The sequence below is a fragment of the Salmo salar genome, chromosome ssa10, assembly GCF_905237065.1.
Source record: "Salmo salar chromosome ssa10, Ssal_v3.1, whole genome shotgun sequence".
In the NCBI taxonomy this organism is placed as follows: domain Eukaryota; kingdom Metazoa; phylum Chordata; class Actinopteri; order Salmoniformes; family Salmonidae; genus Salmo; species Salmo salar.
In genome coordinates, this window is record NC_059451.1 from 2,763,788 (window position 1) to 2,787,967 (window position 24,180).

Here is a 24,180-nt window from a genome sequence, read left to right on the forward strand (position 1 = left end):
CACCCCCCTGAAGACGTATGTTGTAGCGTTGTCCGACTAACTCACCCCTTGTGGACGTGCGTTGTCCGACTAACTCGCCCCTTGTGGACGTGCGTTGTCCGACTAACTTCGCCCCTTGTGGACGTGGCGTTGTCCAACTAACTTCGCCCCTTGTGGACGTGCGTTGTCCGACTAACTCGCCCCTTGTGGACGTGCGTTGTCCGACTAACTTTCGCCCCCTTGTGGACGTGCGTTGTCCGACTAACTTCGCCCCTTGTGGACGTGCGTTGTCCGACTAACTTCGCCCCTTGTGGGCGTATGTTGTAGCGTTCTCCGACTAACTCACCCCTTGTGGACGTATGTTGTAGCATTGTCCGACTAACTCACCCCTTGTGGACCTGCGTTGTCCGACTAACTCACCCCTTGTGGACGTATGTTGTATCGTTGTCCGACTAACTCACCCCCTGAAGACGTATGTTGTAGCGTTGTCCGACTAACTCACCCCTTGTGGACGTATGTTGTAGCATTGTCCGACTAACTCACCCCTTGTGGACGTATGTTTGTAGCATTGTCCGACTAACTCACCCCTTGTGGACGTGCGTTGTCCGACTAACTCACCACTTGTGGACGTATGTTGTAGCGTTGTCCGACTAACTCACCCCTTGTGGACGTATGTTGTAACGTTGTCCGACTAACTCACCCCTTGTGGACGTGTGTTGTCCGACTAACTCACCCATTGTGTGGGTATATTGTAGCGTTGTCAGACAAACTCACCCCTTGTGGAAGTATGTTGTAGCGTTGTCCCACTAACTCACCCCCTTGTGGACGTGCTTTGTCCGACTAACTCACCCCTTGTGGACGTGCGTTGTCCGACTAACTCACCCCCTTGTGGACGTGCGTTGTCCGACTAACTCACCCCTTGTGGACGTATGTTGTTGCGTTGTCCGACTAACTCACCCCTTGTGGACGTGCGTTGTCCGACTAACTCACCCCTTGTGGACGTGCGTTGTCCGACTAACTCACCCCTTGTGGACGTGCGTTGTCCGACTAACTCACCCCCTTGTGGACGTGCGTTGTCCGACTAACTCACCCCTTGTGGACGTGCGTTGTCCGACTAACTCACCCCCTTGTGGACGTGCGTTGTCCGACTAACTCACCCCTTGTGGACGTGCGTTGTCCGACTAACTCACCCCCTTGTGGACGTCGTTGTCCGACTAACTCACCCCCTTGTGGACGTATATTGTAGCGTTGTCCGACTAACTCACCCCTTGTGGACGTATGTTGTAGCGTTGTCCGACTAACTCACCCCTTGTGGACGTGCGTTGTCCGACTAACTCACCCCTTGTGGACGTGCGTTGTCCGACTAACTCACCCCTTGTGGACGTATATTGTAGCGTTGTCCGACTAACTTCGTGCCTTGTGGACGTGCGTTGTAGCGTTGTCCGACTAACTTCGCCCCCTTGTGGGCGTGCGTTGTCCGACTAACTCGCCCCTTGTGGACGTGGCGTTGTCCGACTAACTCGCCCCTTGTGGATGTGCGTTGTCCGACTAACTTCGCCCCTTGTGGACGTGCGTTGTCTGACTAACTCACCCCTTGTGGACGTATGTTGTAGCATTGTCCGACTAACTCACCCCTTGTGGACGTATTTTGTAGCGTTGTCCGACTAACTCACCCCTTGTGGACGTATGTTGTAGCGTTGTCAGACTAACTCACCCCTTGTGGACGTGTGTTGTAAGCGTTGTCCGACTAACTCACCCCTTGTGGACGTGCGTTGTCCGACTAACTCACCCCTTGTGGACATATGTTGTAGCGTTGCCCGACTAACTCACCCCTTGTGGACGTGCGTTGTCCGACTAACTCACCCCTTGTGGACGTGCGTTGTCCGACTAACTCACCCCTTGTGGACGTATGTTGTAGCGTTGTCCGACTAACTCACCCCTTGTGGACGTATGTTGTAGCGTTGTCTGACTAACTCGCCCCCTTGTGGACGTGCGTTGTCCGACTAACTCACCCCTTGTGGACGTATGTTGTAGCGTTGTCCGACTAACTCGCCCCCTTGTGGACGTATGTTGTAGCGTTGTCTGACTAACTTTCGCCCCTTGTGGGCGTCGCGTTGTAGCGTTGTCCGACTAACTCGTCCCCTTGCGGACGTGCGTTGTCCGACTAACTTCGCCCCTTGTGGAGCGTGCGTTGTCCGACTAACTTTCGCCCCTTGTGGACGTGCGTTGTCCGACTAACTTCGCCCCTTGTGGACGTGCGTTGTCCGACTACTTCGCCCCTTGTGGACGTGCGTTGTCCGACTAACTTCGCCCCTTGTGGACGTATGTTGTGCGTTGTCTGACTAACTCACCCCTTGTGGACGTGTGTTGTAGCATTGTCCGACTAACTCACCCCTTGTGGACGTGCGTTGTCCGACTAACTCACCCCTTGTGGACGTATGTTGTAGCGTTGTCCGACTAACTCACCCCCTGAAGACGTATGTTGTAGCGTTGTCCGACTAACTCACCCCTGAAGACGTATGTTGTAGCGTTGTCCGACTAACTCACCCCTTGTGGACGTGCGTTGTCCGACTAACTCACCCCTTGTGGGCGTATGTTGTAGCGTTGTCCGACTAACTTCGCCCCCTTGTGGACGTGCGTTGTCCGACTAACTTCGCCCCTTGTGGACGTGCGTTGTCCGACTAACTTCGCCCCTTGTGGACGTGCGTTGTCCGACTAACTTTCGCCCCTTGTGGACGTGCGTTGTCCGACTAACTCGCCCCTTGTGGACGTGCGTTGTCCGACTAACTCGCCCTGTCGCGCCCCCTTGTGGACGTGCGTTGTCCGACTAACTTCGCCCCTTGTGGGCGTGCGATGTTGTAGCGTTCTCCGACTAACTCACCCCTTGTGGACGTATGTTGTAGCATTGTCCGACTAACTCACCCCTTGTGGACCTGCGTTGTCCGACTAACTCACCCCTTGTGGACGTATGTTGTATCGTTGTCCGACTAACTCACCCCCTGAAGACGTATGTTGTAGCGTTGTCCGACTAACTCACCCCTTGTGGACGTATGTTGTAGCGTTGTCCGACTAACTCACCCCCTTGTGGACATGCGTTGTCCGACTAACTCACCCCTTGTGGACGTGCGTTGTAGCGTTGTCCGACTAACTCACCCCTTGTGGACGTGCGTTGTAGCGTTGTCCGACTAACTCACCCCTTGTGGACGTGCGTTGTAGCGTTGTCCGACTAACTCACCCCTTGTGGACGTGCGTTGTTGAGTTGTCCGACTAACTCACCCCTTGTGGACGTATGTTGTAGCATTGTCCGACTAACTCACCCCTTGAGGACGAGCGTGGTCCGACTAACTCACCCCTTGTGGACGTATGTTGTAGCGTTGTCCGACTAACTCACCCCTTGTGGACGTGTGTTGTAGCGTTGTCCGACTAACTCACCCCTTGTGGACGTGCGTTGTCCGACTAACTCACCCCTTGTGGACGTATGTTGTAGCGTTGTCCGACTAACTCACCCCTTGTGGACGTGCGTTGTAGCGTTGTCCGACTAACTCACCCCTTGTGGACGTGCGTTGTAGCGTTGTCCGACTAACTCGCCCCTTGTGGACGTGTGTTGTAGCGTTGTCCGACTAACTCACCCCTTGTGGACGTGTGTTGTCCGACTAACTCACCCCTTGTGGACGTATGTTGTAGCGTTGTCAGACTAACTCACCCCTTGTGGACGTATGTTGTAGCGTTGTCCGACTAACTCACCCCTTGTGGATGTATGTTGTAGCGTTGTCAGACTAACTCGCCCCTTGTGGACGTATGTTGTAGTGTTGTCCGACTAACTCACCCCTTGTGGACGTGTGTTGTAGCATTGTCCGACTAACTCACCCCTTGTGGACGTATGTTGTAGCGTTGTCCGACTAACTCACCCCTTGTGGACGTGCGTTGTCCGACTAACTCACCCCTTGTGGACGTATGTTGTAGCGTTGTCCGACTAACTCACCCCCTGTGGACGTATGTTGTAGCGTTGTCCGACTAACTCACCCCCTGTGGACGTATGTTGTAGCGTTGTCCGACTAACTCACCCCTTGTGGACGTATGTTGTAGCATTGTCCGACTAACTCACCCCTTGAGGACGAGCGTTGTCGACTAACTCACCCCTTGTGGACGAGCGTTGTCCGACTAACTCACCCCTTGTGGACGAGCGTTGTCCGACTAACTCACCCCTTGTGGACGTATGTTGTAGCGTTCTCCGACTAACTCACCCCTTGTGGAAGTGCGTTGTCCACCTAACTCACCCCTTGTGGACGTATGTTGTAGCGTTGTCCGACTAACTCACCCCTTGTGGACGTGCGTTGTCCGACTAACTCACCCCTTGTGGACGTATGTTGTAGCGTTGTCCGACTAACTCACCCCTTGTGGACGTGTGTTGTCCGGCTAACCCACCCATTGTGGACGTATGTTGTAGCGTTGTCCGACTAACTCACCCCTTGTGGACGTGTGTTGTCCGACTAACTCACCCCTTGTGGACGTATGTTGTAGCGTTGTCAGACTAACTCACCCCTTGTGGACGTGTGTTGTCCGACTAACTCACCCCTTGTGGACGTATGTTGTAGCGTTGTCTGGCTCCAGGTCAATACACTTGTTGTACATCTGATCTGCCTTGCCAAACTGCTGCTGGTCAGTCAAAGCCTGAACGCAGAGACAAAGGAGAAATGGTTCAGGGTGATTCACATACTCCAGCTAGTTTTGAGACAACCAGACACGATGTACTGCAAGTGAGACATCAGGTTACGTTAGTGTGCCAGACAGGCGAGACTTGCAGTATGTGTGTGAGACGTGATGCTTACCTGAGCGTACAGAGCGTATCCCTCAGCACACTTAGGGAATCTCCTGATGACTTCCTCAAAGCCGTCCATGGCCGTCTGCACCTGGGACTGGCTGTTGCCAGTGTACGCCTGTCTGTACTGGAGGGAAATTAGCACGAGAGACTCACAGACTAGCTGGTTAAACTATAATCACCACACATTTAGTATACGCCATACTACACCAACCTTAGAGAGCTATACTCCATACTGCACCAACCTTAGCTAGGTATCCCATTTCCGATTACGGGCTCAAAATGGCCAGAAACCTAGTTTCAAACTTTTGAACGTTAGCATAGTTTACTGCAGGATATTTGGAATATGAAACAACTGAACTCGGCCTATATGAGCTTGTTGCAGATCTCTATCCCTGACCTCATCCGCCAGGCCAGGCCAGACCTCATCCGCCAGGCCAGGCCAGACCTCGTATTGTCCTAACACCGTGTAGAGCGTATTGTCCTAACACCGTGTAGAGCGTATTGTCCTAACACCGTGTAGAGCGTATTGTCCTAACAATGTGTAGAGCGTATTGTCCTAACACTGTGTAGAGCGTACCGTCCTAACACTGTGTAGAGCGTATTGTCCTAACACTGTGTAGAGCGTATTGTCCTAACACTGTGTAGAGCGTATTGTCCTAACACTGTGTAGAGCGTATTGTCCTAACACTGTGTAGAGCGTATTGTCCTAACACTGTGTAGAGCGTATTGTCCTAACACTGTGTAGAGCGTATTGTCCTAACACTGTATTGTCCTAACACTGTGTAGAGCGTATTGTCCTAACACTGTATTGTCCTAACACCGTGTAGAGCGTATTGTCCTAACACCGTGTAGAGCGTACTGTCCTAACACTGTGTAGAGCGTATTGTCCTAACACCGTGTAGAGCGTATTGTCCTAACACTGTGTAGAGCGTATTGTCCTAACACCGTGTAGAGCGTATTGTCCTAACACTGTATTGTCCTAACACTGTGTAGAGCGTATTGTCCTAACACCGTGTAGAGCGTATTGTCCTAACACTGTATTGTCCTAACACTGTGTAGAGCGTATTGTCCTAACACCGTGTAGAGCGTATTGTCCTAACACCGTGTAGAGCGTATTGTCCTAACACTGTGTAGAGCGTATTGTCCTAACACTGTGTAGAGCGTATTGTCCTAACACTGTATTGTCCTAACACTGTATTGTCCTAACACTGTGTAGAGCGTATTGTCCTAACACTGTGTAGAGCGTATTGTCCTAACACTGTATTGTCCTAACACTGTGTAGAGCGTATTGTCCTAACACCGTGTAGAGCGTATTGTCCTAACACTATGTAGAGCGTATTGTCCTAACACTATGTAGAGCGTATTGTCCTAACACTGTATTGTCCTAACACCGTGTAGAGCGTATTGTCCTAACACTGTATTGTCCTAACACTGTGTAGAGCGTATTGTCCTAACACCGTGTAGAGCGTATTGTGCGGTGTCTCAGGGTGTGTATTCCATGTACAGTGGTGGTCTCCTGATCTGTTTATAACAGATATCCATTATAGTAGTGAGCTCTAAACCTACAGTCTCCTGATCCATACTCACCAGGGCGAAGCATTTCTGAGCCTGTGCCAGAGCAGAGTCAGGTCTTAGCAGGATGCACTCATCGAAGTCCACGACGGCCTCCTCGACCTGGTCCAGAAGGATCTTCAACTGAAGGGGAAACACTTCAGTCCGTTAGGGTAAACCAATGGCAATCACCAGAGCCCTATGGGTAGTGCTCTACTTTAGACCAGAGCCCTATGGGGTAGTGCACTACTTTTGACCAGAGCCCCATGGGGTAGTGCACTACTTTAAACCAGAGCCCTATGGGGTAGTGCACTACTTTTGACCAGAGCCCTATGGGTAGTGCACTACTTTAGACCAGAGCCCTATGGGTAGTGCACTACTTTAGACCAGATCCCTATGGGGTAGTGCATTACTTTAGACCAGAGCCCTATGGGTAGTACACTACTTTAGACCAGAGCCCTATGGGTAGTGCACTACTTTAGACCAGAGCCATATGGGGTAGTGCACTACTTTAGACCAGAGCCCTATGGGTAGTGCACTACTTTAGACCAGAGCCATAAGGGAGAGCGATAGAGACAGCCCTACCTGTCCCCGGTGGTGGTAGACGTCTGCGTTGCGCGTGTCAATCTCAGCCGCCATGTTGAAGTCCTGTGTTGACATCATAGGCTGCTGCTGTTGCATGTACATACTGCCACGCTTGATCAGAGCATTGGCCCTCAGCTGCAGTACCAGGACAGAGACAGGACAAAAACAGGGTTTCAGTCAAAGCATTGGCCCTCAGCTGCAGTACGAGGACAGAGACAGGACAAAAACAGGGTTTCAGTCAGAGCATTGGAGCTGCAGTCCCAGGACAGAGACAGGACAAAAACAGGGTTTCAGTCAGAGCATTGGCCCTGAGCTGCAGTACCAGGACAGAGACAGGACAAAAACAGGGTTTCAGTCAGAGCATTGGCCCTCAGCTGCAGTACCAGGACAGAGACAGGACAAAAACAGGGTTTCAGTCAGAGCATTGGGGACAGATAGACCATCTCATGGTATGTGGGGACAGACAGACCATCTCAGGGTAGGTGGGGACAGACAAACCATCTCAGGGTAGGTGGGGACAGACAGACCATCTCAGGGTAGGTGGGGACAGACAGACCATCTCAGGGTAGGTAGGGACAGACAGACCACCTCAGGGTAGGTGAGGACAGACAGACCACCTCAGGGTAGGTAGGGACAGACAGACACACAGACCATCTCAGGGTAGGTGCGGACAGACAAACCATCTCAGGGTAGGTAGGGAGAGACAGACCACCTCAGGGTAGGTAGAGACAGACAGACAGACCACCTCAGGGTAGGTGGGGACAGACAGACAGACAGACAGACCATCTCAGCGTAAACAAGGCAGACTTGTTTACGCTGCTGTGCGTTTTGTTGCCGATCTTACTTTGCTATCTGACGGTTTTTTACTTTTTCATTACCGTATATTTTTACTTTTTCCCTCACTCAACTTTTTTCATTCATATTTTTACTTTTTCCCTCACTCAACTTTTTTCATTCAACTTTTTCACCCCGGAGGTTTTATCTGGACATGGTTCGTCAGGATTTCAAACAGCCGAAGCTAAGTAACATTAACATGATGCCTTCTAATTGCAGTCGTTGTACTTATAATATACAGGAGAACGATCGCCTTACGGCAAGGATAGCTGTGCTGCAAGCCCAGCTTCAGACGCAATCGTTAGGCAAGGGTAATTTCAGTGTAGGAAAGGATGAAACAGCGTCTGTGCCACCAGTAAGTACAGATAGTAACGTTAGTATAAACCCCCCTCGCACGGTCCCCGCAGCAGGACAACTTTCTCATGGCTTCTGGAGGGAAACGCTGTAGGAATGCTCAACCGGTGTCGCTTATTCAGCCGACAGAAACTTTCAACCGGTTCTCCCCATTAAGCGAGTCGGAGTCGGAGGCCGAGACTTCTCTGGTCTCTACTCCTCCCGTTGTGGGGTCTGAGATGCCGACGGCTCCCACCATTAGCTCTGACAAATTGAAAACCCTAGTCATTGGCGACTCCATTACCCGCAGTATTAGACTTAAAACTAATCATCCAGCGATCATACACTGTTTACCAGGGGGCAGGGCTACCGACGTTAAGGCTAATCTAAAGACGGTGCTGGCTAAAGCTAAAACTGGCGAGTGTAGAGAGTATAGAGATATTGTTATCCACGTCGGCACCAACGATGTTAGGATGAAACAGTCAGAGGTCACCAAGCGCAACATAGCTTCAGCGTGTAAATCAGCTAGAAAGATGTGTCGGCATCGATTAATTGTCTCTGGCCCCCTCCCAGTTAGGGGGAGTGATGAGCTCTACAGCAGAGTCTCACAACTCAATCGCTGGTTGAAAACTGTTTTCTGCCCCTCCCAAAAGATAGAATTTGTAGATAATTGGCCCTCTTTCTGGGACTCACCCACAAACAGGACCAAGCCTGGCCTGTTGAGGAGTGACGGACTCCATCCTAGCTGGAGGGGTGCTCTCATCTTATCTACGAACATAGACAGGGCTCTAACTCCTCTAGCTCCACAATGAAATAGGGTGCAGGCCAGGCAGCAGGCTGTTAGCCAGCCTGCCAGCTTAGTGGAGTCTGCCACTAGCACAGTCAGCGTAGTCAGCTCAGCTTTCCCCATTGAGACCGTGTCTGTGCCTCGATCTAGGTTGGGCAAAATTAAAAGGCGGTGTTCGCTTTAGCAATCTCACTAGTATAAAGACCTCCTCCATTCCTGCCATTATTGAAAGAGATTGTGATACCTCACATCTCAAAATTGGGTTACTTAATGTTAGATCCCTCACTTCCAAGGCAGTTATAGTCAATTAACTAATCACTGATAATAATCTTGATGTGATTGGCCTGACTGAAACATGGCTTAAGCCTGATGAATTTACTGTGTTAAATGAGGCCTCACCCCCTGGCAAAGGCGGAGGTGTTGCTAACATTTACGATAGCAAATTTCAATTTACCCCCCCAAAAAAATGACGTTTTCGTCTTTTGAGCTTCTAGTCATGAAATCTATGCAGCCTACTCACTCACTTTTTATAGCTACTGTTTACAGGCCTCCTGGGCCATATGCAGTGTTCCTCACTGAGTTCCCTGAATTCCTATCGGATCTTGTAGTCATAGCAGATAATATTCAAATTTTTGGTGACTTTAACATTCACATGGAAAAGTCCACAGACCCACTCCAAAAGGCTTTTGGAGCCATCATTGACTCAGTGGGTTTTGTCCAACATGTCTCTGGACCTACTCACTGCCACAGTCATACTCTGGACCTAGTTTTGTCCCATGGAATAAATGTTGTGGATCTTAATGTTTTTCCTCATAATCCTGGACTATCGGACCACCATTTTATTACGTTTGCAATTGCAACAAATAATCTGCTCAGACCCCAACCAAGGAGCATTAAAAGTCGTGCTATAAATTCTCAGACAACCCAAAGATTCCTTGATGCCCTTCCAGACTGCCTCTGCCTACCCAAGGACGTCAGAGGACAAAAATCAGTTAACCACCTAACCGAGGAACTCAATTTAACCTTGCGCAATACCCTAGATGCAGTTGCACCCCCTAAAAACTAAAAACATCTGTCATAAGAAACTAGCTCCCTGGTATACAGAAAATACACGAGCTCTGAAGCAAGCTTCCAGAAAATTGGAACGGAAATGGCGCCACACCAAAGTGGAAGTCTTCCGACTAGCTTGGAAAGACAGTACCGTGCAGTATCGAAGAGCCCTCACTGCTGCTCGATCATCCTATTTTTCCAACTTAATTGAGGAAAATAAGAACAATCCGAAATTTCTTTTTGATACTGTCGCAAAGCTAACTAAAAAGCAGCCTTCGCAAATGGAGGATGGCTTTCACTTCAGCAGTAATACATTTATGAACTTCTTTGAGGAAAAGATCATGATCATTAGAAAGCAAATTACAGACTCCTCTTTAAATCTGGGTATTCCTCCAAAGCTCCATTGTCCTGAGTCTACACAACTCTGCCAGGACCTAGGATCAAGGGAGATACTAAAGTGTTTTAATACTATATCTCTTGACACAATGATGAAAATAATCATGGCCTCCAAACCCTCAAGCTGCATACTGGACACTATTCCAACTAAACTACTGAAAGAGCCGCTTCCTGTGCTTGGCCCTCCTATGTTGAACATAATAAACGGCTCTCTATCCACCGGATGTGTACCAAGCTCATGAAAAAGTGGCAGTCATAAAGCCTCTCTTGAAAAAGCCGAATCTTGATCCAGAAATTATAAAAAACTATCGGCCTATATCGAATCTTCCATTCCTCTCAAAAATTTTAGAAAAAGCTGTTGCACAGCAACTCACTGCCTTCCTGAAGACAAACAATGTATACGAAACGCTTCAGTCTGGTTTTAGACCCCATCATAGCACTGAGACTGCACTTGTGAAGGTGGTAAATGACCTTTTAATGACGTCAGACCGAGGCTCTGCATCTGTCCTCGTGCTCCTAGATCTTAGTGCCGCTTTTGATACCATCGATCACCACATTCTTTTGGAGAGATTGGAAACCCAAATTGGTCTACATGGACAAGTTCTGGCCTGGTTTAGATCTTATCTGTCGGAAAGTTATCAGTTTGTCTCTGTGAATGGTTTGTCCTCTGACAAATCAATTGTAAATTTCGGTGTTCCTCAAGGTTCCGTTTTAGGACCACTATTGTTTTCACTATATATTTTACCTCTTGGGGATGTCATTCGAAAACATACTGTTAAATTTCACTGCTATGCGGACGACACACAGCTGTACATTTCAATGAAACATGGAGAAGCCCCAAAATTGCCCTCGCTAGAAGCCTGTGTTTCAGACATAAAGAAGTGGATGGCTGCAAACTTTCTACTTTTAAACTCGGACAAAACAGAGATGCTTGTTCTAGGTCCCAAGAAACAAAGAGATCATCTGTTGAATCTGACAACTAATCTGGATGGTTGTACAGTCGTCTCAAATAAAACTGTGAAGGACCTCGGCGTTACTCTGGACCCTGATCTCTCTTTTGAAGAACATATCAAGACTGTTTCAAGGATAGCTTTTTTCCATCTACGTAACATTGCAAAAATCAGAAACCTTCTGTCCAAAAATGACGCAGAAAAATAAATCCATGCTTTTGTTACTTCTAGGCTGGACTACTGCAATGCTCTACTTTCCGGCTACCCGGATAAAGCACTAAATAAACGTCAGTTAGTGCTAAATACGGCTGCTAGAATCCTGACTAGAACCAAAAATATGATCATATTACTCCAGTGCTAGCCTCCCTACACTGGCTTCCTGTTAAGGCAAGGGCTGATTTCAAGGTTTTACTGCTAACCTACAAAGCATTACATGGGCTTGCTCCTACCTATCATTCCGATTTGGTCCTGCCGTACATACCTACACGTACGCTACGGTCACAAGACGCAGGCCTCCTAATTGTCCCTAGAATTTCTAAGCAAACGGCTGGAGGTAGGTAGCTCCTATAGAGCTCAATTTTTATGGAATGGTCTGCCTACCAATGTGAGAGACGCAGACTCAGTCTCAACCTTTAAGTCTTTACTGAAGACTTATCTCTTCAGTAGGTCCTATGATTAAGTATAGTTTGGCCCAGGAGTGTGAAGGTGAACGGAAAGGCTGGAGCAACGAACCGCCCTTGCTGTCTCTGCCTTGCCGGTTCCCCTCTTTCCACTGGGATTCTCTGCCTCTAACCCTTTTACAGGGGCTGAGTCACTGGCTTACTGGTGTTCTTCCATGCCGTCCATGGGAGGGGTGCGTCACTTGAGTGGGTTGAGTCACTGATGTGGTCTTCCTGTCTGGGTTGGCGCCCCCCCTTGGGTTGTGCCATGGCGGAGATCGTTGTGGGCTATACTCGGCCTTGTCTTAGGACGGTAAGTTGGTGGTTGGAGACATCCCTCTAGTGGTGTGGGGGCTGTGCTTTGGCAAAGTGGGTGGGGTTATATCCTGCCTGTTTGGCCCTGTCCGGGGTATCATCGGATGGGGCCACAGTGTCTTCTGATCCCTCCTGTCTCAGCCTCCAGTATTTATGCTGCAGTAGTTTATGTGTCGGGGGGCTAGGGTCAGTCTGTTACATCTGGAGTATTTCTCTTGTCTTATCCGGTGTCCTGTGTGAATTTAAATATGCTCTCTCTAATTCTCTCTTTCTCTCTTTCTCTCGGAGGACCTGAGCCCTAGGACCATGCCTCAGGACTACCTGGTATGATGACTCCTTGCTGTCCCCAGTCCACCTGGCCGTGCTGCTGCTCCAGTTTCAACTGTTCTGCCTGCGGCTATGGAACCCTGACCTGTTCACCGGACGTGCTTGTTGCACCCTCGACAACTACTATGATTATTATTATTTGACCATGCTGGTCATTTATGAACATTTTAACATTTTAACATCTTGACCATGTTCTGTTATAATATCCACCCTGCACAGCCAGAAGAGGACTGGCCACCCCTCATAGCCTGGTTCCTCTCTAGGTTTCTTCCTAGGTTTTTGGCCTTTCTAGGGAGTTTTTCCTAGGGAGTTTTTCCTAGCCACCGTGCTTCTTTCACATGCTTTGCTTGCTGTTTGGGGTTTTAGGCTGGGTTTCTGTACAGCACTTTGAGATATCAGCTGATGTACGAAGGGCTATATAAAAATAAATTTGTTTTGATTTGATATGGTAGGGGCAGACAGACAGACCATCTCAGGGTAGATAGGGACAGACAGATCCTCTCAGGGTAGGTGGGAACAGACAGACCATCTCAGGGTAGGGACAGACAGACAGACCACCTCAGGGTAGGTAGGGACAGACAGACAGACCACCTCTCAGGGTAGGTGCGGACAGACAAACCACCTCAGGGTAGGTAGGGACAGACAGACCACCTCAGGGTAGGTAGGGACAGACAGACCACCTCAGGGTAGGTAGGGACAGACAGACCTTCTCAGGGTAGGTAGGGAGAGACAGACCTTCTCAGGGTAGGTAGGGAGAGACAGACCACCTCAGGGTAGGTGGGGACAGACAGACCACCTCAGGGTAGGTGGGGACAGACAGACCACCTCAGGGTAGGTGGGGACAGACAGACCACCTCAGGGTAGGTGGGGACAGACAGACCACCTCAGGGTAGGTGGGACAGACAGACCACCTCAGGGTAGGTGGGGACAGACAGACCATCTCAGGGTAGGTAGGGACAGACAGACCACCTCAGGGTAGGTGGGGACAGACAGACCACCTCAGGGTAGGTGGGGACAGACAGACCATCTCAGGGTAGGTGGGGACAGACAGACCACCTCAGGGTAGGTGGGGACAGACAGACCACCTCAGGGTAGGTGGGGACAGACAGACCACCTCAGGGTAGGTGGGGACAGACAGACCACCTCAGGGTAGGTGGGGACAGACAGACCACCTCAGGGTAGGTGGGGACAGACAGACCACCTCAGGGTAGGTGGGGACAGACAGACCAGCTCAGGGTAGATGGGGACAGACAGACCAGCTCAGGGTAGGTGGGGACAGACAGACCATCTCAGGGTAGCTGGGGACAGACAGACAGACCACCTCAGGGTAGGTGGGACAGACAGACCCTCTCAGGGTAGATGGGGACAGACAGACAGACCACCTCAGGGTAGGTGGGGACAGACAGATCACCTCAGGGTAGGTAGGGACAGACAGACCATCTGTGTGGAGTGGAGTGCAGTTCACCATGAGATGATAGGTCTACATGCATTATGGTAACTATTTTCTTGTGACGGGTAGGTCTACATTGGCTGCCGCATAGTCTATGCTACAGTAATATAAAGACCCAAATGCTCATTTAATTCACCCATCTCCATCTGGTTTCGGGATCACCTTGTTTTTTTAATTGCAACTCCAGATTACATTTTTTTGTGTACTTTTTAACCATCATTTCGTGATATCCAATTGGTAGTTACAGTCTTGTCCCATCGCTGCAACACCCGTACGGACTCGGGAGAGGCGAAGGTTGAGAGCTGTGCGTCCTCCAAAACACGACCCAGCCAAGCCGCTCTGCTTCTTGACACAATGCCCACTTAACCCGGAAGCCAGCCGCACCAACGTGTTGGAGGAAACACCGTACACCTGGCGACCGTGTCAGCGTGCACTGTTCCTGGCACCGCCACAGGAGACGGTAGAGAGCGATGGGACAAGGACATCCATGCCGGCCAAACCCTCCCCTAACCCGGACGATGCTGGGCCAAACCCTCCCCTAACCCGGACGATGCTGGGCCAATTGTGCGCCACTTAATGGGTCTCCGGGTAATGCAGTGCCTTAGACCGCTGTGCCACTCGGCTGGCCTGGCTACAGAGTTTTAAAACAATGCAGTGCCTGCCTTAGACCGCTGTGCCACTCGGCTGGCCTGGCTACAGAGTTTTAAAACAATGCAGTGCCTTTAGATCGATGTGCCACTCGGCTGGCCTGGCTACAGAGTTTTATAACAATGCAGTGCCTTTAGATCGCTGTGCCACTCGGCTGGCCTGGCTACAGAGTTTTATAACAATGCAGGCGGTAGGCTATAGCAGTTATTAATTCAGACCCATAACCATTCAGACCCATAACCATTCAGACCCATAACGATTCAGATGGTGGTAGACTATAACAGTTATTTATTCAGACCCATAACCATTCAGACCCATAACCATTCAGATGGTGGTAGACTATAGCAGTTATTAATTCAGACCCATAACCATTCAGACCCATAACCATTCAGACCCTACTAGATGGTGGTAGACTATAACAGTTATTAATTCAGACCCATAACCATTCAGACCCATAACCATTCAGATGGTGGTAGACTATAACAGTTATTAATTCAGACCCATAACCATTCAGACCCATAACCATTCAGACTCATAACCATTCAGACCCATAACCATTCAGATGGTGGTAGACTATAACAGTTATTTATTCAGACCCATAACCATTCAGACCCATAACCATTCAGACCCATAACCATTCAGACCCATAACCATTCAGATGGTGGTAGACTATAACAGTTATTAATTCAGACCCATAACCATTCAGATGGTGGTAGACTATAACAGTTATTAATTCAGACCCATAACCATTCAGATGGTGGTAGACTATAGCAGTTATTAATTCAGACCCATAACCATTCAGACCCATAACCATTCAGACCCATAACCATTCAGATGGTGGTAGACTATAACAGTTATTAATTCAGACCCATAACCATTCAGACCCATAACCATTCAGATGGTGGTAGACTATAACAGTTATTAATTCAGACCCATAACCATTCAGACCCATAACCATTCAGATGGTGGTAGACTATAACAGTTATTAATTCAGACCCATAACCATTCAGACCCATAACCATTCAGATGGTGGTAGACTATAGCAGTTATTAATTCAGACCCATAACCATTCAGACCCATAACCATTCAGATGGTGGTAGACTATAGCAGTTATTAATTCAGACCCATAACCATTCAGAGCCATAACCCTTCAGACCCATAACCCTTCAGACCCATAACCCTTCAGACCCATAACCCTTCAGACCCATAACCCTTCAGACCCATAACCCTTCAGACCCATAACCCTTCAGACCCATAACCCTTCAGACCACCCGGTGAGCCCAGAACGGGCAACAAAACAAAAACTTGGTCACTCACATCGAAAGTACGAATCGGGCTTTTCATTCGTACCAAACTTAGATTTTAGTTTGAGCCTCAAACTCAAAAGGCGCGTTGCAATCTGTATCGAAATGCGTTAGCGTGCTCCAATAAATTTGTTTTTGTGTTTAAGGTGTTGCCCTGCATAACATGTACGACAGCATGTTCCAGTTCCCGGCAATATTCAGCAACTTCGCACAGCCATTGAAGAGTAGTGGGACAACATTCCACAGGCCACAAATCAACAGCCTGATCAAATCTATGTGAAGGAGATGTGTCCCGCTGCATGAGACAAATGGTGGTCACACCAGATACTGACCACCAGTCATGTGAAATCCATAGATTAGGACCTAATGAATTTATTTCAATTGACTGATTTCCTTCTATGAACTGTAAGTCAGAATAACCTTTGAAATTGTAGCGTTTATATTTTTATTCAGTGTAGTTTTATACTATTTTGATATTGACTACTGTACTGTTGGGTAGGGCTAGTATTTCATTGTACTTGTGCATGTGACAAATTAAAATGGAAAAACACTACCTTGATGTTGGCGTCCTCCATGTTAATGACCCGGTCCAGGTCGGGCTGGGCGCCCGGTGGCGTTGCCAATCAGGAGGTAGAAGGTTGCCCGTAGCAACAGGGCCTCAGCAATGTACCGGCCCCCAGACTCCACCTCCTTAGTGCACTCACTGATGATCTTATCATAGTTCTCCTCCTCCATGTACTGCTTGGCCTTCAAGTAACCAGAACTATGGACAGGACAGAGGTTAGAGGTTAAGGACAGGGTTAACGTACTGGTTGGCCTTCAGGTAACCAGAACTATGGACAGGACAGAGGTTAGAGGTTAAGGACAGGGTTAATGTACTGGTTGGCCTTCAGGTAACCAGGGCTATGGACAGGACAGAGGTTAGAGGTTAAGGACAGGGTTAATGTACTGGTTGGCCTTCAGGTAACCAGGGCTATGGACAGGATAGAGGTTAGAGGTTAAGGACAGGGTTAATGTACTGGTTGGCCTTCAGGTAACCAGAACTATGGACAGGATAGAGGTTAGAGGTTAAGGACAGGGTTAACGTACTGGTTGGCCTTCAGGTAACCAGAACTATGGACAGGATAGAGGTTAGAGGTTAAGGACAGGGTTAATGTACTGGTTGGCCTTCAGGTAACCAGAACTATGGACAGGATAGAGGTTAGAGGTTAGAGGTTAAGGACAGGGTTAATGTACTGGTTGGCCTTCAGGTAACCAGAACTATGGACAGGACAGAGGTTAGAGGTTAAGGACAGGGTTAATGTACTGGTTGGCCTTCAGGTAACCAGGGCTATGGACAGGACAGAGGTTAGAGGTTAAGGACAGGGTTAATGTACTGGTTGGCCTTCAGGTAACCAGGGCTATGGACAGGACAGAGGTTAGAGGTTAAGGACAGGGTTAATGTACTGGTTGGCCTTCAGGTAACCAGAACTATGGACAGGACAGGGTTAATGTACTGGTTGGCCTTCAGGTAACCAGAACTATGGACAGGACAGGGTTAATGTACTGGTTGGCCTTCAGGTAACCAGGGCTATGGACAGGACAGGGTTAATGTACTGGTTGGCCTTCAGGTAACCAGGGCTATGGACAGAGGGAGAACAGGGGGACAGTAGAACAGGGGGAAAGAGGGATAGGGGGACAGGTGTGACATATTAGCATCTTTCCTCAATTCCTATCAATCCTCGGTCCTCACGTTCTCAAAACCCATTGGACAAGAAGGCCTGAGGAGAGGGACCGTGGACCTTCTCCTCCAATACGGTTGACAAGCAGCCGAGTAGACAGGATGAATCGTACGAATTGAGATCGATCCCTAGTAGTTAGGCAGGCCTTTTTTTATCCAGAGCAACATACAGGAAGTGACATCACACAGTGACTTCTGACCTTTCTGTGACCTCTGCGGCCTCGCCCTCGTTGTCCTTGTCCTCGTCCTTCTTCTCGCCCTTCTGAAGCGGCTGGCTGATTACGTCATCGGTGAAAGAGCTGAAGTAGGACTTGATGAACTGAGGAGACGGCATTAGGGGGTCACGGTTCTGGAGAGAGAGAGAGAGAGAGAGAGAGAGATGGAAAGTCAAAACTGTTCGCTGCTCTGGCACCCCGATGGTGGAACAAGCTCCCTCACGACGCCAGGACAGCGGAGTCAATCACCACCTTCCGTAGACACCTGAAACCCCACCTCTTTAAGGAATACCTGGGATAGGATAAAGTAATCCTTCTAACCCCCCCCTAAAAGATATAGATGTACTATTGTAAAGTGGTTGTTCCACTGGATATCATAAGGTGAATGCACCAATTTGTAAGTCGCTCTGGATAAGAGCGTCTGCTAAATGACGTAAATGTAAATGAAAGAGAGGGAGGAGACTTGTTCTGCTTTCAAAGTATTTACGGTATTTTTTAAATATTTTTTTTTAAAAAGAGGCCATTGTTTATATGACCCCCTTACAAACAGGCCCACCTCTTTGACCTCTGGTATACATGCCGGGGATAAAGTGGTAGTAAATGTGGTTGGCTGTCTATTTTAATAAATCCAGAATATACACCATCCAAACTTAATCCATTATTCATTCATTCATTTAGGCAAGAATTATATATATATATATATTTTTTATGTTTTTTTCAAAAGACTAGAACAGAATATGGTCCCGTGTGGCTCAGTTAGTAGAGCATGGTGTTTGCAACGCCAGGGTTGTGGGTTCGATTCCCATGGGGGACCAGTGCGGGAAAAAAATTTATGAAATGTATTCACTACTGTAAGTCGCTCTGGATAAGAGTGTCTGCTAAATGACTAAAATGTAATATTTTTAGTTGAATTAGGCCCATGGTACGGGTCTGTGCAGCCATTGCTGCGCCATCCAAATCAAATCAACAGTTTGTTATTTTGTTCATTGAACAGAACCGACACACCAACCCGATCACGGTCAACGTACATATATTTTATAGTAAGAATATAATGGAATATAACAGAACAAAATACATCAAATATTCTGTCCACACAACTTGTGTCATGGGAATGTGTGGAACCGCTGTCATATATTAAAAAAAAAGAAGTGGTATTTAGAAACAGAGCCCAAGCCCATGCTTTGATATCCACGTTTCATCTCTTTCCTACCCCATTTTATCCCTTTCCTACCCCCATTTAATCTCTTTCCTACCCCCATTTCATCTCTTTCCTACCCCCATTTTATCCCTTTCCTACCCCCATTTCACCTCTCTCCTACCCCCATTTCATCTCTTTCCTACCCCCATTTTATCCCTTTCCTACCCCATTTAATCTCTTTCCTACCCCCATTTAATCTCTTTCCTACCCCCATTTTATCCCTTTCCTACCCCCATTTTATCCCTTTCCTACCCCCATTTCATCTCTTTCCTACCCCCATTTTATCCCTTTCCTACCCCCATTTAATCTCTTTCCTACCCCCATTTTATCCCTTTCCTACCCCATTTAATCTCTTTCCTACCCCCATTTAATCTCTTTCCTACCCCAAATCTCTTTCCTACCCCCATTTTATCCCTTTCCTACCCCCATTTCATCCCTTTCCTACCCCCCATTTCATCTCTTTCCTACCCCCATTTTATCCCTTTCCTACCCCCATTTAATCTCTTTCCTACCCCCATTTAATCTCTTTCCTACCCCCATTTTATCCCTTTCCTACCCCCATTTTATCCCTTTCCTACCCCCATTTCACCTCTCTCCTACCCCCATTTCATCCCTTTCCTACCCCCATTTCATCTCTTTCCTACCCCCATTTCATCTCTCTCCTACCCCCCATTTCATCTCTCTCCTACCCCCATTTCATCTCTCTCCTACCCCCACTCTGCTTCGTTATCCTCGTTTCACCTCTTTCCTACCCCCATTTCATCTCTTTCCTACCCCCATTTCATCTCTTTCCTACCCCCACTCTGCTTCCCTACCCCCATTTAATCTCTTTCCTACCCCCATTTCATCTCTCTCCTACCCCCATTTCACCTCTCTCCTACCCCCTCTGCTTTCCTAATCCCATTTCATCTCTTTCCTACCCCCACTCTGCTTTGTTATCCACATTTCATCTCTCTCCTACCCCCATTTCATCTCTCTCCTACCCCATTTCATCTCTCTCCTACCCCCATTTCATCTCTCTCCTACCCCCATTTCATCTCACCTCTCTCCTACCCCCACTCTGCTTTCCTACCCCATTTCACCTCTTTCCTACCCCCCACTCTTCTTTGTTATCCACATTTCATCTCTCCTACCCCCATTTCATCTCTCTCCTACCCCCATTTCATCTCTCTCCTAACCCCATTTCATCTCTCTCCTACCCCCATTTCACCTCTCTCCTACCCCCATTTCATCTCATTTCACCTCTCTCCTACCCCCCATTTCACCTCGCTCCTACCCCCATTTCACCTCGCTCCTACCCCCATTTCATCTCACTCCTACCCCCCATTTTACCTCTCTCCTACCCCCATTTCACCTCTCTCCTACCCCCACTCTGCTGTGTTAGGGAACAGGCATAGGGTCTTACCTTCATGATACAAATAGAAAATATTCATCCTATTTTCAAAAGCATGTCTCGTTCATATTTCACAACCTCCGTGGGTTTTTGGAGTTGCCTTTACGGGATCTAGCAAAATTATAGGCCTACACTTGATTTGGGCTACATTCTATCATCCTAAATGTTTCTGATCAGTACTAGATTAGCTGTTCCACCTACACTTATTTGCCCAAACAGAAACCAATGAACCAAATAGCCTATACAGACAGAGATTCAGTGAATCAAAATCCCATAGATTAAGACAAGTCAGAGGCTTGTGGTAGGGAGTAGGCCTGGGCTACTAAGCGACCGGTAGGGAGTAGGCCTGGGCTACTAAGCGACCGGTAGGGAGTAGGCCTGGGCTACTAAGCGACCGGTAGGGAGTAGGCCTGGGCTACTAAGCGACCGGTAGGGAGTAGGCCTGGGCTACTAAGCGACCGGTAGGGAGTAGGCCTGGGCTACTAAGCGACCGGTAGGGGAGTAGGCCGGTGCTACTAAGCGACCGGTAGTGAGTAGGCCTGGGCTACTGAGCGACCGGTAGTGAGTAGGCCTGGGCTACTAAGCGACCGGTAGTGAGTAGGCCTGGGCTACTAAGCGACCGGTAGGGAGTAGGCCTGGGCTACTAAGCGACCGGTAGGGAGTAGGCCTGGGCTACTAAGCGACCGGTAGGGGAGTAGGCCTGGGCTACTAAGCGACCGGTAGGGGAGTAGGCCTGGGCTACTAAGCGACCGGTAGGGGAGTAGGCCTGGGCTACTAAGCGACCGGTAGGGAGTAGGCCTGGGCTACTAAGCGACCGGTAGGGAGTAGGCCTGGGCTACTAAGCGACCGGTAGGGAGTAGGCCTGGGCTACTAAGCGACCGGTAGGGAGTAGGCCTGTACTACTAAGCGACCGGTAGGGAGTAGGCCTGGGCTACTAAGCGACCGGTAGGGAGTAGGCCTGGGCTAAGTGACTGGTAGGGAGTAGGCCTGGGCTACTAAGTGACTGCAAGTGAAGAGCAACATAATCCACTTGATAAACTACACAACATGCTGACACAATGTTCTGATCAGGGCTAATGAATGAGCCAACTAGACATGTCGAGCCAGAGCATCCCAAACATGCTCAATGGGTGACATGTCTGGTGAGTATGTAGACCATGGAAGAACTGGGACACCACACACACTACGCTGTCTGCTCAGTACAGTACATCTGCTCAGTACAGTACATCTGCTCAGTACAGTACATCTGCTCAGTACCGTACATCTGCTCAGTACCGTACATCTGCTCAGTACCGTACATCTGCTCAGTAGTGTACATCTGCTCAGTAGCGTACATCTGCTCAGTAGCGTACATCTACTCAGTACAGTACATCTACTCAGTACAGTACATCTGCTCAGTACCGTACATCTACTCAGTACCGTACATCTACTCAGTACCGACATCTGCTCAGTACGATCTGCTCAGTACAGCTACATCTGCTCAGTACCGCTACATCTGCTCAGTACATCTACTCAGTACAGCTACATCTACTCAGTACAGTACATCTACTCAGTACAGTACATCTACTCAGTACATCTGCTCAGTACAGCTACATCTGCTCAGTACAGCTACATCTGCTCAGTACATCTACATCTACATCTACTCAGTACATCTACATCTACTCAGTACAGTACATCTACTCAGTACAGATCTGCTCAGTACATCTGCTCAGTACAGTACATCTGCTCAGTACAGTACATCTGCTCAGTACATCTACATCTGCTCAGTACATCTACATCTGCTCAGTACATCTGCTCAGTACATCTGCTCAGTACAGTACATCTGCTCAGTACATCTGCTCAGTACATCTACTCAGACATCTGCTCAGTACAGTACATCTGCTCAGTACAGTACATCTGCTCAGTACAGTACATCTGCTCAGTACATCTGCTCAGTACAGTACATCTACTCAGTACATCTACTCAGTACATCTACTCAGTACATCTGCTCAGTACATCTGCTCAGTACAGTACATCTGCTCAGTACAGTACATCTGCTCAGTACAGTACATCTACTCAGTACATCTGCTCAGTACAGTACATCTGCTCAGTACATCTACTCAGTACATCTACTCAGTACATCTACTCAGTACATCTGCTCAGTACATCTGCTCAGTACAGTACATCTGCTCAGTACAGTACATCTGCTCAGTACAGTACATCTGCTCAGTACAGTACATCTGCTCAGTAAATCTGCTCAGTACAGCTACATCTGCTCAGTACATCTGCTCAGTACATCTATTGCTCAGTACATCTGCTCAGTACATCTGCTCAGTACATCTGCTCAGTACATCTGCTCAGTACATCTACTCAGTACATCTACTCAGTACATCTACCCAGTACATCTACTCAGTACATCTACTCAGTACATCTACTCAGTACAGTTGGAGCTGTGATTAATCCGTGAAGAGCACACAAGTATTTCCCCACTGAAGTCGGTTACGACGCCAAACTTGATGATGAGCATGCAGATGAGCTTCCATGAGCCGGACTGTGTTTGGTGTGGTGCATTACCACTGTCAGGCTTTGTGTTTGGTGCATTACCCCTGTCAGGCTTTGTGTTTGGTGTGGTGCATTACCACTGTCAGGCTGTGTGTTTGGTGCATTACCACTGTCAGGCTTTGTGTTTGGTGTGGTGCATTACCACTGTCAGGCTGTGTGTTTGGTGCATTACCACTGTCAGGCTTTGTGTTTGGTGTGGTGCATTACCACTGTCAGGCTGTGCGTTTGGTGCATTACCACTGTCAAGCTGTGTGTTTGGTGTGGTGCATTACCACTGTCAGGCTGTGCGTTTGGTGTCATTACCACTGTCAGGCTTTGCGTTTGGTGCATTACCACTGTCAGGCTGTGTGTTTGGTGCATTACCACTGTCAGGCTGTGCGTTTGGTGGTCATTACCACTGTCAGGCTGTGCGTTTGGTGTGGTGCATTACCACTGTCAGGCTGTGCGTTTGGTGTGGTGCATTACCACTGTCAGGCTGTGCGTTTGGTGTGGTGCATTACCACTGTCAGGCTGTGCGTTTGGTGTGGTGCATTACCACTGTCAGGCTGTGCGTTTGGTGTGGTGCATTACCACTGTCAGGCTGTGCCGTTTGGTGTGGTGCATTACCACTGTCAGGCTGTGCGTTTGGTGTGGTGCATTACCACTGTCAGGCTGTGCGTTTGGTGTGGTGCATTACCACTGTCAGGCTGTGCGTTTGGTGTGGTGCATTACCACTGTCAGGCTGTGTGTTTGGTGTGGTGCATTACCACTGTCAGGCTGTGTGTTTGGTGTGGTGCATTACCACTGTCAGGCTGTATGTTTGGTGTGGTGCATTACCACTGTCAGGCTGTGTGTTTGGTGTGGTGCATTACCACTGTCAGGCTGTGTGTTTGGTGTGGTGCATTACCACTGTCAGGCTGTATGTTTGGTGTGGTGCATTACCACTGTCAGGCTGTGTGTTTGGTGTGGTGCATTACCACTGTCAGGCTGTGTGTTTGGTGCATTACCCCTGTCAGGCTTTGTGTTTGGTGCATTACCACTGTCAGGCTTTGTGTTTGGTGCATTACCACTGTCAGGCTTTGTGTTTGGTGCATTACCACTGTCAGGCTTTGTGTTTGGTGTGGTGCATTACCACTGTCAGGCT

The 24,180-nt window shown here is 48.6% G+C and overlaps 1 protein-coding gene across 1 annotated transcript in view; it reads right to left on the bottom strand.

Annotated features, from left to right (window-relative positions):
• The window catches only part of LOC106591638 (mitochondrial import receptor subunit TOM70-like), a 113,753-nt gene that overhangs the window by 72,063 nt on the left and 17,510 nt on the right, over window positions 1-24,180 (bottom strand). Inside the window, 7 exon segments of the mRNA XM_045687231.1 lie at window positions 4,553-4,650; window positions 4,809-4,925; window positions 6,389-6,496; window positions 6,938-7,072; window positions 16,545-16,598; window positions 16,600-16,753; window positions 17,911-18,059. Of these exon segments, the coding sequence (XP_045543187.1) occupies window positions 4,553-4,650; window positions 4,809-4,925; window positions 6,389-6,496; window positions 6,938-7,072; window positions 16,545-16,598; window positions 16,600-16,753; window positions 17,911-18,059 (815 nt within the window).